This window comes from Seriola lalandi, unplaced genomic scaffold, assembly GCF_002814215.2.
Source record: "Seriola lalandi dorsalis isolate HSWRI2012SDOR001 ecotype SW California unplaced genomic scaffold, Sedor1 jcf7180002054735, whole genome shotgun sequence".
In the NCBI taxonomy this organism is placed as follows: domain Eukaryota; kingdom Metazoa; phylum Chordata; class Actinopteri; order Carangiformes; family Carangidae; genus Seriola; species Seriola lalandi.
The window spans coordinates 2154997-2168750 of record NW_019525288.1 but is presented as its reverse complement, the minus strand read 5'-3'; the positions used below and the strand labels follow the sequence as shown (position 1 = coordinate 2168750).

The 13754-nt window shown below is 42.9% G+C and overlaps 1 protein-coding gene across 3 annotated transcripts in view; it reads right to left on the bottom strand.

The window, feature by feature from the left end:
• The window catches only part of pcdh17 (protocadherin 17), a 58031-nt gene extending 47177 nt beyond the window's left edge, over positions 1-10854 (bottom strand). The window contains exons 1-2 of one of the 3 annotated variants that reach the window (XM_023424355.2): positions 10164-10854; positions 6553-9357 (exon numbers count right to left, since the gene is read on the bottom strand). In XM_023424355.2, coding sequence (XP_023280123.1) covers positions 6553-9048 — 2496 coding nt within the window. In that variant the 5' untranslated portion in view covers positions 9049-9357; positions 10164-10854. The remainder of the gene's footprint in view (positions 1-6552; positions 9358-10163) is intronic. The other 2 variants (XM_087178786.1, XM_023424354.2) reach the window with 2 other exon arrangements.
• Positions 10855-13754: the final 2900 nt, after the last annotated feature.

The window sequence follows — 13754 nt, the reverse complement described above, 5'->3', positions numbered from 1 at the left end:
TCGCTGTAATAAACTCCAGCGGTTGCGCGAGGGAGAGGGAGCTCGTTTTATAGCAGCTTGTTTTGACATGTAGTTAGGTGAAATTAGAGCAAATGAGATGGCATTCATGGTATATCTCTCCGATCAATTAATCACATTACTGATGAAGCTGAAGAAGTGCTGAACTGTAGAAGACAAGGACAAGGAGAGAGAGATTCAGGGAGAGAGGGATAAATCATTTCTCTTATACTAATGAGATAGAAGGTGAGAACAGATTCACATAACTCATTCTTTGAGCTGCGTGTTGTTGCTACAGCACATGCCTAGGGGGCACAGTGAAGGAAGATGTGGAAGAAATAAAAGCACTCTCAGGTTGGACCGGTGCCAAGACGCAGCAGAGCCAGTTCCACTTTGTTTGACTTTGAAAGTGTTTGATTTACAGCAAGGAGACCGAGCTGCCGGCAGTTCAAAGAATACATTGCCATGCCATGTACGCCTATGTAGCCTTCTGTGTGCCGAGCATCTCGGTGCGCATTACAGTGAGGTCACTCCTATCTATACCCATCTCAGCTCCAGCCCCCCTGCTGCTTAAAATGTTAAGTCTAAAGACCCCAGGAGGGATCTAAGAGCCCACAGGGGGCAGACGGCCCCTTCAGGGAAGCCCATTCCAATCTGAGGGAACCAGCAAGACCGGTGCTTCAGAGCACAGTTGGTGGTAGCACAGGTGCATGTGTAGGTGTGCACGTACGTACACACACACACAGACACACACAGACGCATGGCAGCTGAATCTTCGCTTCCTCCACTGTGAAGGTTATGTTTTGTTCTCTTGTTTTGTGACCTCATTGATGCTTGGTTGGCTCCTTGTGCCTGAGTTGTTTGAGCACAATGCCAGCAGCAAAGAAGTAAATGTTTTAGAGTCTACTGGGGGAATGCAAAGACTTTTTTTTTATTCTTTTTTTTTTTTTTATTCACAATCTTCTTTTTCCTATATAAAATAGCATGTATTGAAAGAGCTGATATTAAAAAGAAAACACATCGCAGTTAAAAGGATTGTCTGGTAGAACACCCTCAGATCCTTCTGGTGTAGGCGTGCACTTACATTCAATACTTGCAGCATCAGCATAGGCAGGAAAACAAGATACACTGTCAAACAAAGAGCCACAATAAAAGAAAAAACGAGAGCAGCCATGTAGCCTTGTAACAACAGAATTGAAAAGTAATTACTAAGTCTGGTAGGACTAACACGACAAAATGACGAGATACTTTGAAGCTCCAGTGTCAGCGAATTAGGCAGAGGGAGTCCTCATCGTCCACATCCCCTTTATCTCTCTCGCACACACACAAACACACAGTAAGTCGGGATTGAACGTCTACTGACAATCCACAGTCTTATTATCGTGCCCATGCCATCTCCAATAGGCTGCTTCCTATTGAACCAAGCAAATTGGTTTAATGTGTCCGGCCAGTCCGGCCATCACGGAGGTCAACTTGTGTTCTCATATCCTGTCTGCACTGGCAAAAACAAAATTCTTTTGTTGCCCTGCATTGTCAGACCAGGAGGTCTGTTAAAATAATGAAATTATGCAGCACAGTTAAGTGCTCTGGACACATGAATGCACAACAGCTGGGTGAAAGGATTTCCAGAGGCTGACCAGGGAAGACAATACCCTGCATACATAAATTATTGGCTTCAGTCATCTATCCATCCATCTATGCATATCTGCCTACTTCTGTCCACAGTTTGTTATAAGTTACAGGGAGAAATTGTGTCTTCTCTTGGGCATAGTCAGGGGCCTACATTTATATTCAATTATTTAGCAGGGTGACTTGGATTTTTGAGAACTTGGCAATAAATAAAACATCAACTTCCACAGCAGCCTCCAATCTCAAACTAATTTTCTGAGTACTTATAATATGTATCTGCACATGAACTATTAGTTGTGTAACTCTTTGAGGAATTGCAGGAAGTTTTCAGCATGAGAAATTTGTATCATCATTCTTGGAAATGGGAGATTTCCTCAACCTTTCTTTGAAACACTTAGGTGTTGAGAGTGGAGGAGGATATTTGAGAGATTATAACAGTAATTTCTACTTTTCCTCATGCTGCCTCACATTGCAAACAGACCCGGGAGAAAGCAAATGAATGCTCAAATTCAGCCTATACCAGAAAATAAGCAGCTTCTGTTACTTACCATGTGTTCTGCCCTCCTCCTCCTCCCATCTTCACAAATATGTAGCATGAGACCTCTGATGTTTATCGTGACATCTTCCACTTTCCGCTGATTTGTTAAATGTTATGATTTATTAATGAAAGGGGATGCAAATATAGCTGCTGTTTTGTGCTGTGTGTTACACTGCTACACGTACTGACACGTCGGCACTGAAACAAGTGCCTCTGCCTAACACCACCGCTAAAATAGCAGCGATGGCAGCTAATAAACGAAACACCCAATGACAAAAACTTCTATGTTTCGTTTTAATAGAGATAACATAATTTACCCTTGTTCCCCGGAGCAACATTCTGTGGTCTGACTTCACTTCCTCTCACTTGTGTCTATCATTAGAGCTTGGGGGAGACGAAGAAAAATAAAACTGCCTATTAATAATTCAGAATTTCAGCATGTAGTGTTGTGTACAGTAGCAGCAGGTTTATTTGAGGAAATATGAAGATACACCCTAAGGCAAGCTGATAATTTTTTTTATGCACTGGCGAGCTCAAATAAAATAAATCTGGCCTAGTGGCCCAGAAGAACTCAACTAGGGGACAAAAGTACACAAATTACAAATGGCCTCTTGAACTGCCTCTCATTCCTGTAAATGACTGTCAGTGCATCTGGCTGCTGAGCGGCCCAATCCCGTCAGCAAGAAGGCTCCAGTACATACAGGTTTACCAAACTCATTCCATAGAAAGCTCCGGAAGGAAGTTATCTAAAGATGATGGGGGAGAGGGAGGGAGAGAAATGAAATAAAGAGCGCTTTTCTATTCATTGCCTCAGTGGCCAGTGAAGTGTGGGAGCAATTTCAATACAATATACAACGGAGGCTTTGATAAGACTTTGCTGTAGAAACCTTAAAAACAGCCCAAGCCTGGTTATATGTGCATTTGTGTGTCTGTGTGCACGAGTGTGTGCACGCGCACGAATGTGTGTGTGTCACTTGGAGGAAGGGTGTTTCAAGGTTTGGACAAATGCAAGATTGTCACACTCATAAAAGAGAGGGGCTCTGTCATGGAGTCTGCCAGCTAAAGGCTTAAATCACACGCCTGGAATGCACAATGACGTTGCACCCACACACGCACGCACGCACCTGCACGCACCTACACACACCTACACACACACAAATACACACACCTACACACACACAAATACACACACACACACACACACACACACACACACACACAATCTCCCTAAATTATGCAGAGTAAGACCATTCTTGGAAGCATCCATTTTCAACATCTGCTCCAGCTACATTGTTGGCATGCATATGCTCAACCTAAACAGAGGACAGGAGTGAAATGTTTATCTCCTATATTGCATACACGCTGCTTAAATGATTACAATCACACCTCTTCACTGTTTTTCTTTCCCGGTATTCTATAAATTCACTCAATAGGTTAATGGCTGCCAGTCATTTTGAGAGACCACTCAAAGACCTTAGTTTATCATAAATTGCTACAAGAGAAAATCTGCCAGGTTTTTCTAATTTATATTCAGCAAAACTGTCAGCAGCTTTTAAATATCAGGGATTCAGTGGTTGCTGGGTAAATTCACTGATTGTCACTCAAAATAATTGTCATGAAATGCTGTCGGGAAGTTAAAAAAAACATTCCATGTGTTAAATATTTATATCTAACAGTTTCATTATTATTATCATTATTATTATTATTGGAGCAGGAGGATTCTCCTTATCAAGTGACGAGTGACAATGATAAGTCAGCAGAGAACAGAGCCCCTTCTCTCCTTGACACCCTCATCTCAATGCCACCCCACACAAGGCAGAATGCCGCCACCTAAAGGCGGCTTTTATAGCCTTTCAGACCCCCTTTGCCTCTGTACCACCTGCACCTTATTAACATGGATCGTGTCCCACCGAGTTGCGACTCTGTTTAATTAGAGTTTCACGGTGAATCAAATTACAACACTCAAAACTTATCAAAACAAATCAATATGATAAATTATGGACCATTTGAAAGCAATGTCACGGGAGTCTTTTGAATGTCTGATAACAATGAGGAGAGCCTTTCAAACAAGGAAGCAAGACAGCAGCAGAAAAACTTATGAAGCAGTCAGTGGGCCACAGTCTGGCACGGCTGCTGAAGCTAAACATAATGTGGGACAAAATCCTAAAATGTATTCAAAGACAGAGTGGGCGTAGGCTCACTCTTTGGAGCGAATTACTGAAATCCCTTCTTCCAGAGCATTGAGGAATTTTGCAGCAGATTGGTTTTAACCTTGATTCCACACTAAGTAATTCCCTTCAACGCCTTAAGCGGAATTAGGCATCATTACGTATCATCCATCTCCTTATCCCAGGAATTCTCTTTACAAATGAAATGAAGCTCTCCACTGGGCCGGGTGCTGGCACGGCGGTGACAATGATAAGGCCAGCAGAGCTCTGCTGATATGTTCATATTATTCCCCTCTCCCAGCTAGAGACCAAACCCAGTCTGTATGCCAGTGCACCACTATAAAACATCATTAGAGACCAGCAGCAGTGTGGAGAGAGACTGGGAGTTGCAGATAGCTACAGTAGCTCTACTAGGTGCAGACGAACACAGCAGCACTAAGGTGCCCTTGTGAAAGTGACTAAGCAGGCGATATGCTCTCCCCCTTTATCAATCTCTTTATTTATTTTTCCTATTCAACCTCTCCTCCCGTGGCAACTGTAGTGACAGATGGGCTGAGAGGCCTTGGGATCGATGGAAGGGGAATTCTGTCTTTGTTTCCTGACATTTTTCCCATAGCCACTCTCCTCTGACTCAGGTTACTTACTGTCCACACGAACGGAGAGAGGAGGTGGAAGCAGGGAGGAGGGAAGAAAGTGATACGCTTCTGTACAGCTTCTGAAGAAACTTAATGCCTCAGGCCATCTCCCTCTACACAGGTTTCTGTTGAATAATACAATAGAGCACCCTGCACGCCTGATGCGTTGAGGGGACCCTCTGTAAACAAGACACTAAGGAATGTGTTGTTGCTGCTTCTGCTTGTTTTCCCCTTTGACAGTCTGAAGGGGGGAAGAGAAAAGAAGTGCACAAAATGGGTGTGCAACAGCCTCACACAGTCTAATTTATCATCGCTGCATAGGCAGAGAAACAGCCTGCAGAATGGATCAGCAATTATTCTGTCCCTCTGATTAGGAAGCCTTAACGGTCTTTGTGCTGACCCCTGCCCTATGCAGCTGGCTCATAATAGAAGCAGAGCTGAGACTGAGAGTGGGAACAACAGACAGTGGCCTTCCTCCCTGGTGGGAACACGTCACATCTGATCACAGTCATCGTCACATCCGAGTCCAGCGCAAATAGCGGGCTAGAAAAGACAGCAAAGAGCCTAATCGAGACACTAATAGTTACAGTCCATCAGGATGTAACTGAAAGAATTCTCCTATTCTGCCAAATAGTACCAGGCAGAAAGTAATAATAATAAAACTCGTGGATGACTCTTTCTTCTATCAAATTACATTAGGAACATAAACTTTTTATTTGTTAACAATAGGTAAACATGAGAAAAAGAGTTCACAATGCTAGAACTGCCCATTATCCCCAGTGTTACATACCACCGTCTTAAGCAGGTCTTAATCCTCGTCTGACACGACAGACTTTTAATGGGCTTAAGGCCAAAGACACAGGGAAGTTATCACGTTAGAGGCTTATACACCCAAGTGCTCCACACAAATACGTATAAAGTAGCCGTGAAAATAAGTACAATCTGCTAATCTCTAGGAATTAAAATCGCTAGAATTAACTACAAAGAGCGGCAGAATTTGATGACTGATCTCTTATAAACGGTAGCATGAAACAGTAAACAAGTGTCTCTCATTGTTTTGAGTAACTTAACTCTCATTTTATGACATTACAGCTGCAACTGTTACTATGTGCATTAAAGTAATATACAGGTATGTTTTCAAAATAATTATTGTTATTGGATTAGGACATGCAAATATCTGTGGGACAATTGGGTAGTTTAAAATGGGACTGCTTAAAAATGAGCCACAGGCTAAAATCTTTCCCCCACAGGAATGAAATAACAGTGATTGAGTGATTTATGAAAAATTTCTACAGGAAAACAGATTTGAAAAGCCTGTCGTGACATATTTGAAGCACAACTGATTTGTGTTGATGTCACTGGCTGTGTTCTATGAGAGCACCAGAATGACTGTTTAATCCTTCTAATGCTCACCCCTCCCTTCGTTCTTTTCGCTCTGTGCTCCTGGGCTTCTCTGCCTCTGCCTGTCCTTGTCTTCTTTTTCTTTCATTTTACAAGCGTTGATCTAGGACATGGGAGCTTTCTGAGGAGTGTGACGTGAAAACGGTGGCACAACAGTGAAGGAGAAGAGTGCAATTTCTCTTACCTGTATGATGGACATGCGGTTAGTAGGTGTGTCTGTAGTGCTGGTGACTGGGCCTGTGAAGCTGGTGTGGCATCCCACGTGGCCTTGGGGCACGCTGAGGTTATTGGCAGTGGGTTTGAGGTACATGACCTCTGACCTTGGTGAGCTGAGTGGCAGGCGTGTCTGGTAGTCAAAGTACATGGGAGAGGTGGCCAAGGAAGGGCTGCTTACCACATTCATCACATTCATGGCATCCCGCTCCTCCACCTCGCTCTGCACCAGCATGATGTCGTTCTTGTTAATCTTCTTCTTCTTGCCTTTCCCCAGCTGAGGGTGCGAGTATTCTGCAATGCGACAATTATAGGTACGGATCTCCTTGTTTTCCCGCTTACACTTGATTGCTATGGTCACCATGGCAGCTAGAAGCATGATGGATACGATGCTTAGAGTTACAATAAGAGGCAGGGACATATCCCAGTTCTGACTGTCCTTTGTGCGCGGCAGTCCATCAGGGGGACGTCCATTGGAAGCCTTGATGATGAGTCTGGCGGCAGCAGTGAGAGTTGGCTTGCCGTGGTCCGATACTCGGATGATCAGCTCCACAATGGGGCTCACGTCGTCCCAGAATGGGTGGGCAGTTCGCACCTCTCCAGTCACCGGATCAACCTCAAAGAGGTGCTCCTCGTTGCCATCTGAGATCTCATAGGTAAGCCTCCCACTCTCCCCATAGTCATTATCCACCGCCCTCACTGTGGTGACAATGTAGCCAACGCCAACATTACGCGGCACATGAATTTCAGCTGTGTCGTTTTGGAGTAGGGGCAGAACAATGACGGGGATGTTGTCATTGACATCCAGAACACTGATGCGCACTGTGGCGTTGCTCTCCAGGTGAGGAGATCCTGCATCTTTCGCTAGAACCTTAAAGTCGAAATACTTAATTTGTTCATAGTTAAAGGATCTCACAGCATAGATGGCTCCATTAGCAGCGTTCACATTAACGTAGGTGTTGACATCACCCCCACTCACGTTGGAGTTGATTATGCTGTAGTACACTGTGCCGTTCTGGCCGAGGTCTGGGTCATGTGCCAGAACTGAACCTAAGTACTCCCCGGGGATGTTGTTCTCAGGTATCTGAAGAAGGTAAACTGACTTGGTGAAGCGAGGAACATTATCATTCTCATCCAAAATCTTTACGGTGAAGGATTTCGTAGAGTTTAGAGGAGGAATGCCATTGTCTTTGGCGACTATGGTGACATTGTACTCATCCTGCACCTCTCTGTCCAAGGGCCTGTCTGTCACCACTGTGTAGAAGTTATCATAGTTCTCCTCAAGTTTAAAAGGGACATTACCTAGCACTCTGCATTGAAGTTGCCCATTCCTGCCCGAGTCCTTGTCTGTGACACGGACCAGAGCAATGACAGTGCCTGGAGGTGCTGCCTCACTGATGGCTCCCTGTCTCACAGACACAAAGCCTATTAATGGCCAGTTATCATTCCTGTCAAGCACTTTAACAGTAACTTTGCAATGGCCTGGGATTGGATTGGGACCTAGATCCTTTGCCTGGATGTCAATCTCAATAACTGGGCTCTCTTCGTAGTCAATTTCACCCTGAATCTTTATGACCCCTGTCCTGGAATCTATGGAGAAGAGCTCCCGGATCCTCTCTGGAGCATAGCCACTAAAAGAATAGACTACTTGTCCATTGTTGCCCTCATCAGGATCAGTGGCATTTAAATCGATAAGGACTTTACCAGGAGGTGAATTTTCAGGAATCTCCACAACATATGAAGGCTGATCAAACACAGGGCTGTTATCATTGGAATCAATAACTTTAACATTTATCTGCATGGTACCTGACCTAGGATATTCACCCCCATCAGTGGCTGACAAAATAAGGGTGTGATGGCTTCGTTCTTCTCGGTCCAATGGTCGTTGAATAACTAACTCTGGGAATTTTGTCCCGTCCCCACGGGATTTTACTTCCAAGGAAAACAGATTGTAGTCATCGCGTGTTATTTGATAGGTTTTCAGCCCATTTTCTCCTGCATCTGGGTCATGTGCGCTGGTCAGGGGAAAGCGTGTCCCTGGCACAGCGTTTTCAGAAATGTCAATATCAATCTGATCTGAGGGGAAAATGGGTGAGTTGTCGTTAATGTCCTGAATATCTATTTTGATCATGCAGATCTCCTTGTCATTGGCAAACACCTCCATGGAGAGCTGGCACTTGGGGTTTCTCTTACACAATGTTTCCCTGTCGATCCGCTGCTTTGTGTACAGCAGTCCGCTCTGGGGGTCCACGTCAATGAGATGCGGGGCTGAGTTCTCCAGCACCCTGAAGTTGGCTTTCTTACCCTGTCCTCCTTGCCCAATCTGTTCGAGTCCGAGTCTGGCATCTTTGGCAATGTTCCCAATCACTGTCCCCGGACCCTGCTCCTCTGGGACAGAGTAATTCAAGTTTTTCAATGTCAGGGCTTGAGCCCATAAGAGGAGGAAAAAGAAAATAGAAAGATACATCCCCACTCCAGTGAAAGCCGCTATAATCTGTGTTGTGTTTTACGCTTCCTTTGACCTGTTGATATTTTGTTCAAATTTGGTATTTCTATTACTTGGGATCAAAAAAAGAGTTCTGTTCATCATGTGAGGCCTTGGCATTAAGTCTTTGTAGATTGTCTTTGCTCTATCGCTCTCTTCCTCTGCCTCTTCCAGCAATCTGTGGCGCTGAACACCTAATTTATATTCAGCTGAGCGCCCAGACTCATCTGAGCAGTAGTCGCGATCCAGTCTCCAAACAGAATAGTCATTGTAAGTGATCACTCGTACCACCTAAGAAAGAAAAAAAGAAAAAAATATGTTTGTTATAATCTATACATGTCAAATGGTCACCCAAAAAAAAAACAAAAAAAAAAACAGACCACGCTACACTAGCCATTCTGCCAGGAAGAAATCAGATCCACCGCTGTGCCAAGAATGAAACAGGGCTCATGTGTAATTCATCTCCACAATTATGGGGGAAGCTTGTCAATTAGTTAACCTTGGGAAGACACTGCGCAGCCTTGATACACAGGGAAATAAAGATTCATCCTGTGGCTTATTTACCACATGTATCATTATAAACACGAGACTCAGAATGCAGTTTTTAATCTATCACTAATGTGCAACGCGCGACCTGACCCTGGCATGATAATGGCCCATTCACACATTACGAGAATGCTGACTGAAACTGTAATACGGCAACTTTAATAATATGGAAACACTGCAGGCGTACAATTGAAGATGGCCTATTGTGGAGGCTATTGGAGTAAGTGTGTATAAAATGAGCGTCTTACAAGCATTAACAAATCCGCATAATCCGGATATTTAAAATGAGCCTTATAAAAAAATCTGAAATGAGCTGCCAACATCTCAGCATAGCCGTGTAATTCTCTCTCACTGCTGCTCTCTGTTTCTCCCTCTCTCTGCAACATTCAACGGTCCCTGGTAGAAGCTGTTGCATCCGCATGGACGGGAATGGTTGCTAAATAGGAACCGTTTGGAAACGAGAAACAGACAGAGCTTGTAGTGGGAAATTACACAATCACAAACAGATCTAAAGAGAAAAAAAAAATGAAGGGAAAAAAACGTAAACTTACCGGAAGAAACTGCTGTAATAGTCCAAAAAATACAAGTGTAAAAATCAAAACACTCAGTTCCAGCAGGGTTCAGGGAGAGTTTCATCCCCTGACCACTTCACTAACGTACCACCCGTATCCCTCTTCCCCTTTCTGTGCAGGAAAAAAAATCCACAAGCTTCCGTACAGGCAGGCTACAGTGCAGCGCAGTGGAAATAAAAAAAAAAAAAAAAGTGCTCCACAAAAGTATGACTGTAATGTCAATGAGCTGAAGTCCTATCCGCTGTCTGATTAGGATGCAGCGGCTCGCCTTCTGCCTGCAGTGAGTCACCGTTCTTCAGGAAGGAAAACTGTTCGGAGAAACACTCTGTGAGGAGGAGAAGAAGACAAAATCCAGATGTGTAGTAAGGTAGATCCAAAGTGGATATTCAAAGGGGAATCAGTGCTTTTTCCCCCGTCCGAAACATCGCTGGGTGACTGTTTCCCGAAGTGGCATTTTTGTCCTTGTCCGCCGTCCCCGTCAAAGTCCACACAGGGAGACAGCTGCTGAGGAGGTGGTCAGCAACAACGCCGCATTCTGCTACAAGTCTCTCTGTAGCTGTCAGGGAAAAAAGGGGTGATTTTCTTGAATATATACGCACAGTCGTTATTTAGTATTTTCCGCACGTAACACAGCCCTAAGCACAATGAGCGCTTCCTCTCACTGACTGAACTCCGGACACCGCATGGTGCATTAAACATTGTCGCTACTCCTCTGGCGGCCAATGAATTTGAAGAGGTGGGAAGAGAAGGAGGGATTCAAAAGCCGCTTTGGATACAGACTACAAATGATTGGTGGCTCGTAGTTCACCGGTGGCGCATCTGTTTTTTTCAAATATCACACTTCATTGTTGTTTACAAAAAAGGAAACCGTGCGTTGAACACGCCTGCCAGGAGACGCGCAGGGGCCAGGCTGGGGTGGTTTGAAATTTCAGTTAAGTCGTTTATCAAAAAGGCAGACAAAGAGATTTCAACTCAGTGGAAATGAATTCATGTTAATGGGCTGACTTTTATTCTGAAATTCATTCAAATTGAGTCAGAACAGAGACGGCATGAGTATAATGTAAAAGAAGAGCACACATTAAATAGTACTCTTATATAGCCTATATATGTGGTTACTTAAGAATGTTTACATTAGCATTATAAGTTTGACCGTGAATGTAGCACACATCACTCAAAGTTTATTGTTCCTCAAAGTTAAAGTTTTCTATTATGGAAAATTCCCAGTACCAGTGTTTACATATATTATCTATGAAAGTATCCTGCGTTATTATGCAGGCCTGTTATGCCACCTGAGGAGCAGCCGTAATTGCTTAAACAATTTTGTATGTAATTAAAAGTATATTGAATCCCTGGGAAATTATGACAGAAAGATTATGAGATTTGGAGCTGATGATTGCAGCAGGCATTTGAAATGACAGGGATCCCAGCCCATCCTTTTCTGTATGATCCTATCACTATTACAGTTTGAAAACTTCATTCCATCTTATCTGTTTATTCTAGTTCCTGTTCTAAATAGAAAAAACCAACAGGATGTCCATTAAAAAGTTTTTTTTTTCCTCAGCACTGGAAGTAGAGGTGAAAGGATTGGTCTATGGATAGAAAACAATTGGCAACAATTTTGGAAATGCAGTTATATTTTTAGTCATTTCTACTTTCTCAGTGAAGATTTGCTGCTTTTTTTCATCTTGTGTGATGGAAAATCTGAGTCCTTTGTATTTTGAACTGTTTGTTAGAATAAACAAAAGATTTTGAAGACATCACCTCAGACTTTAGAAGACTGTGATGGGTGTGTTTTTTTTGTTTTTTTTTTTAGCATTTCATACACCACACAATTAACAGAGAAAAATGTTCAACAGATCACTCTACAATGAAAATAATGTAGTTGCAGCTCATTATTAGGAGTGCAGGGGAACACACTGGACAGATGCCAAGAGCACAGGGGTCAATGAAAGATCCAAGAAAACATGCAAAACAACAATTCCAAAAAAAAAACAGCTTTTTGACCCTCTTGATGTGAAACAGTATTGTTAATCACTAAGCAAACATGCCATTCACATTTGTATTATTTAGCTTTTTAAATTACAATTCACTCCATATCCATAAAAATATCAGAAAAATATCAAAGCCAGCCTGGCTTTTGACTCAAGTGTTACTTTGTCACAGAGCTGCAGTTTTGTCAGAGTTTAACCATGCCCTTCATTTGGTATTGCTCTTTCAACATGTCAGCTTTGTTCAGTTTAATCTTGTCGTCCATCCATGTATAAACATGGGTCTCAACCTCTCTGACTTTGCCACTGACCTTTCCCTGACAGGAGGGAATGACAAGAGTGTCAGAATCATTCGTTAGTCAGTTTGCGACTGAAGCTCATTATGAAACAGCAGGTTTGATGTACTAATGTCAAGATGTTGATAACTGATGAAGGTAAATGTCAGATCACTGTCTCTATCTGCATACTGTGTGCGCGTGTGTGTGTGTGTGTGTGTGTGTGTTGCATATCTTTTCACTTTGTATGCCTGCCTCTGAAGTCTTCAATGTTATGTGGTCATTCCCCAAATGATACAGCCCGAGACGAATTGCTGAGTAGCAAAGGTGATTTTCCAAATATGATTTGCAACATGTGCGGAAAATAATTTTAAAATAATTCAATCTGCTTTTGGATGAAGTTAAATCAAAACCACATTGTTCCAACTGCAGTTTTTTCTTTTATAGTTTATGCAAATAACATGTTTCCTTTTTTCTTCTCCTTTCCAACTATGAAATGCTACACACTGAGCTTAAACAATGCCTGGAAAATCACCTGCCTTGATGAAATGTCACCAGTGCTGCCAGAGATAAACCCAGCCATTAGCAGCTTTCTTCATTAGCCCAATTAAATGGCCCTCAGGAAATGCACTGACAGAAAGCGTATTTGGAATGGGCTGCTGGTGAACAGGTGCATTAAAACACTATTCCGTAAATTAAATTTCAATCTAATGGTGATGGCCTTTCTTCAGGTGGTAATAACAGAGACAAGGCCTCTTCCCTGCCTACACTATTTAACCCAATTTTTGAATTTTTCTTTTCTACCTTTCCTTACACTCTTACACTCTGATTTCACTTCTTCTTCCCTCAAGCAATAAAAGATGTTATACTCTTCCAGCATAAAGAAATTTAAGCCATGGAGATGGACCGTGTGGAATCAGAGAGTGAGCTTTACCTCTACAACCTCTGTCAGGAAAAAAAGAAAGAATCAGAGCTGACTTTCACACATGGAGAGCTTTTCCAGCAGCAACCTGTCACCTCTTTCACCGCTACTTTTTACCTGCCTGTTGTTTGTCTCCCACATACATTTTTCCATGTTGCCGTCTGAATCTGCGCCTCTTTTCTCCTTTACACTGTTCAGCTGTTCTCTGTTTAGAGGGAGAGTGGGTGTAGCATCTCATTGTTTACTTCACTTTGCTATGGTTCAGCAGTAAAGCTGGTTCCCAACACAGTTTGAGTAACTCTTTGTCTTTGCCTATGATAGTATGAAAGCTGAGACAGTAGCATTGATGATATTTTTAAGGAGATGTGTCTCTTTCATTCTTGAA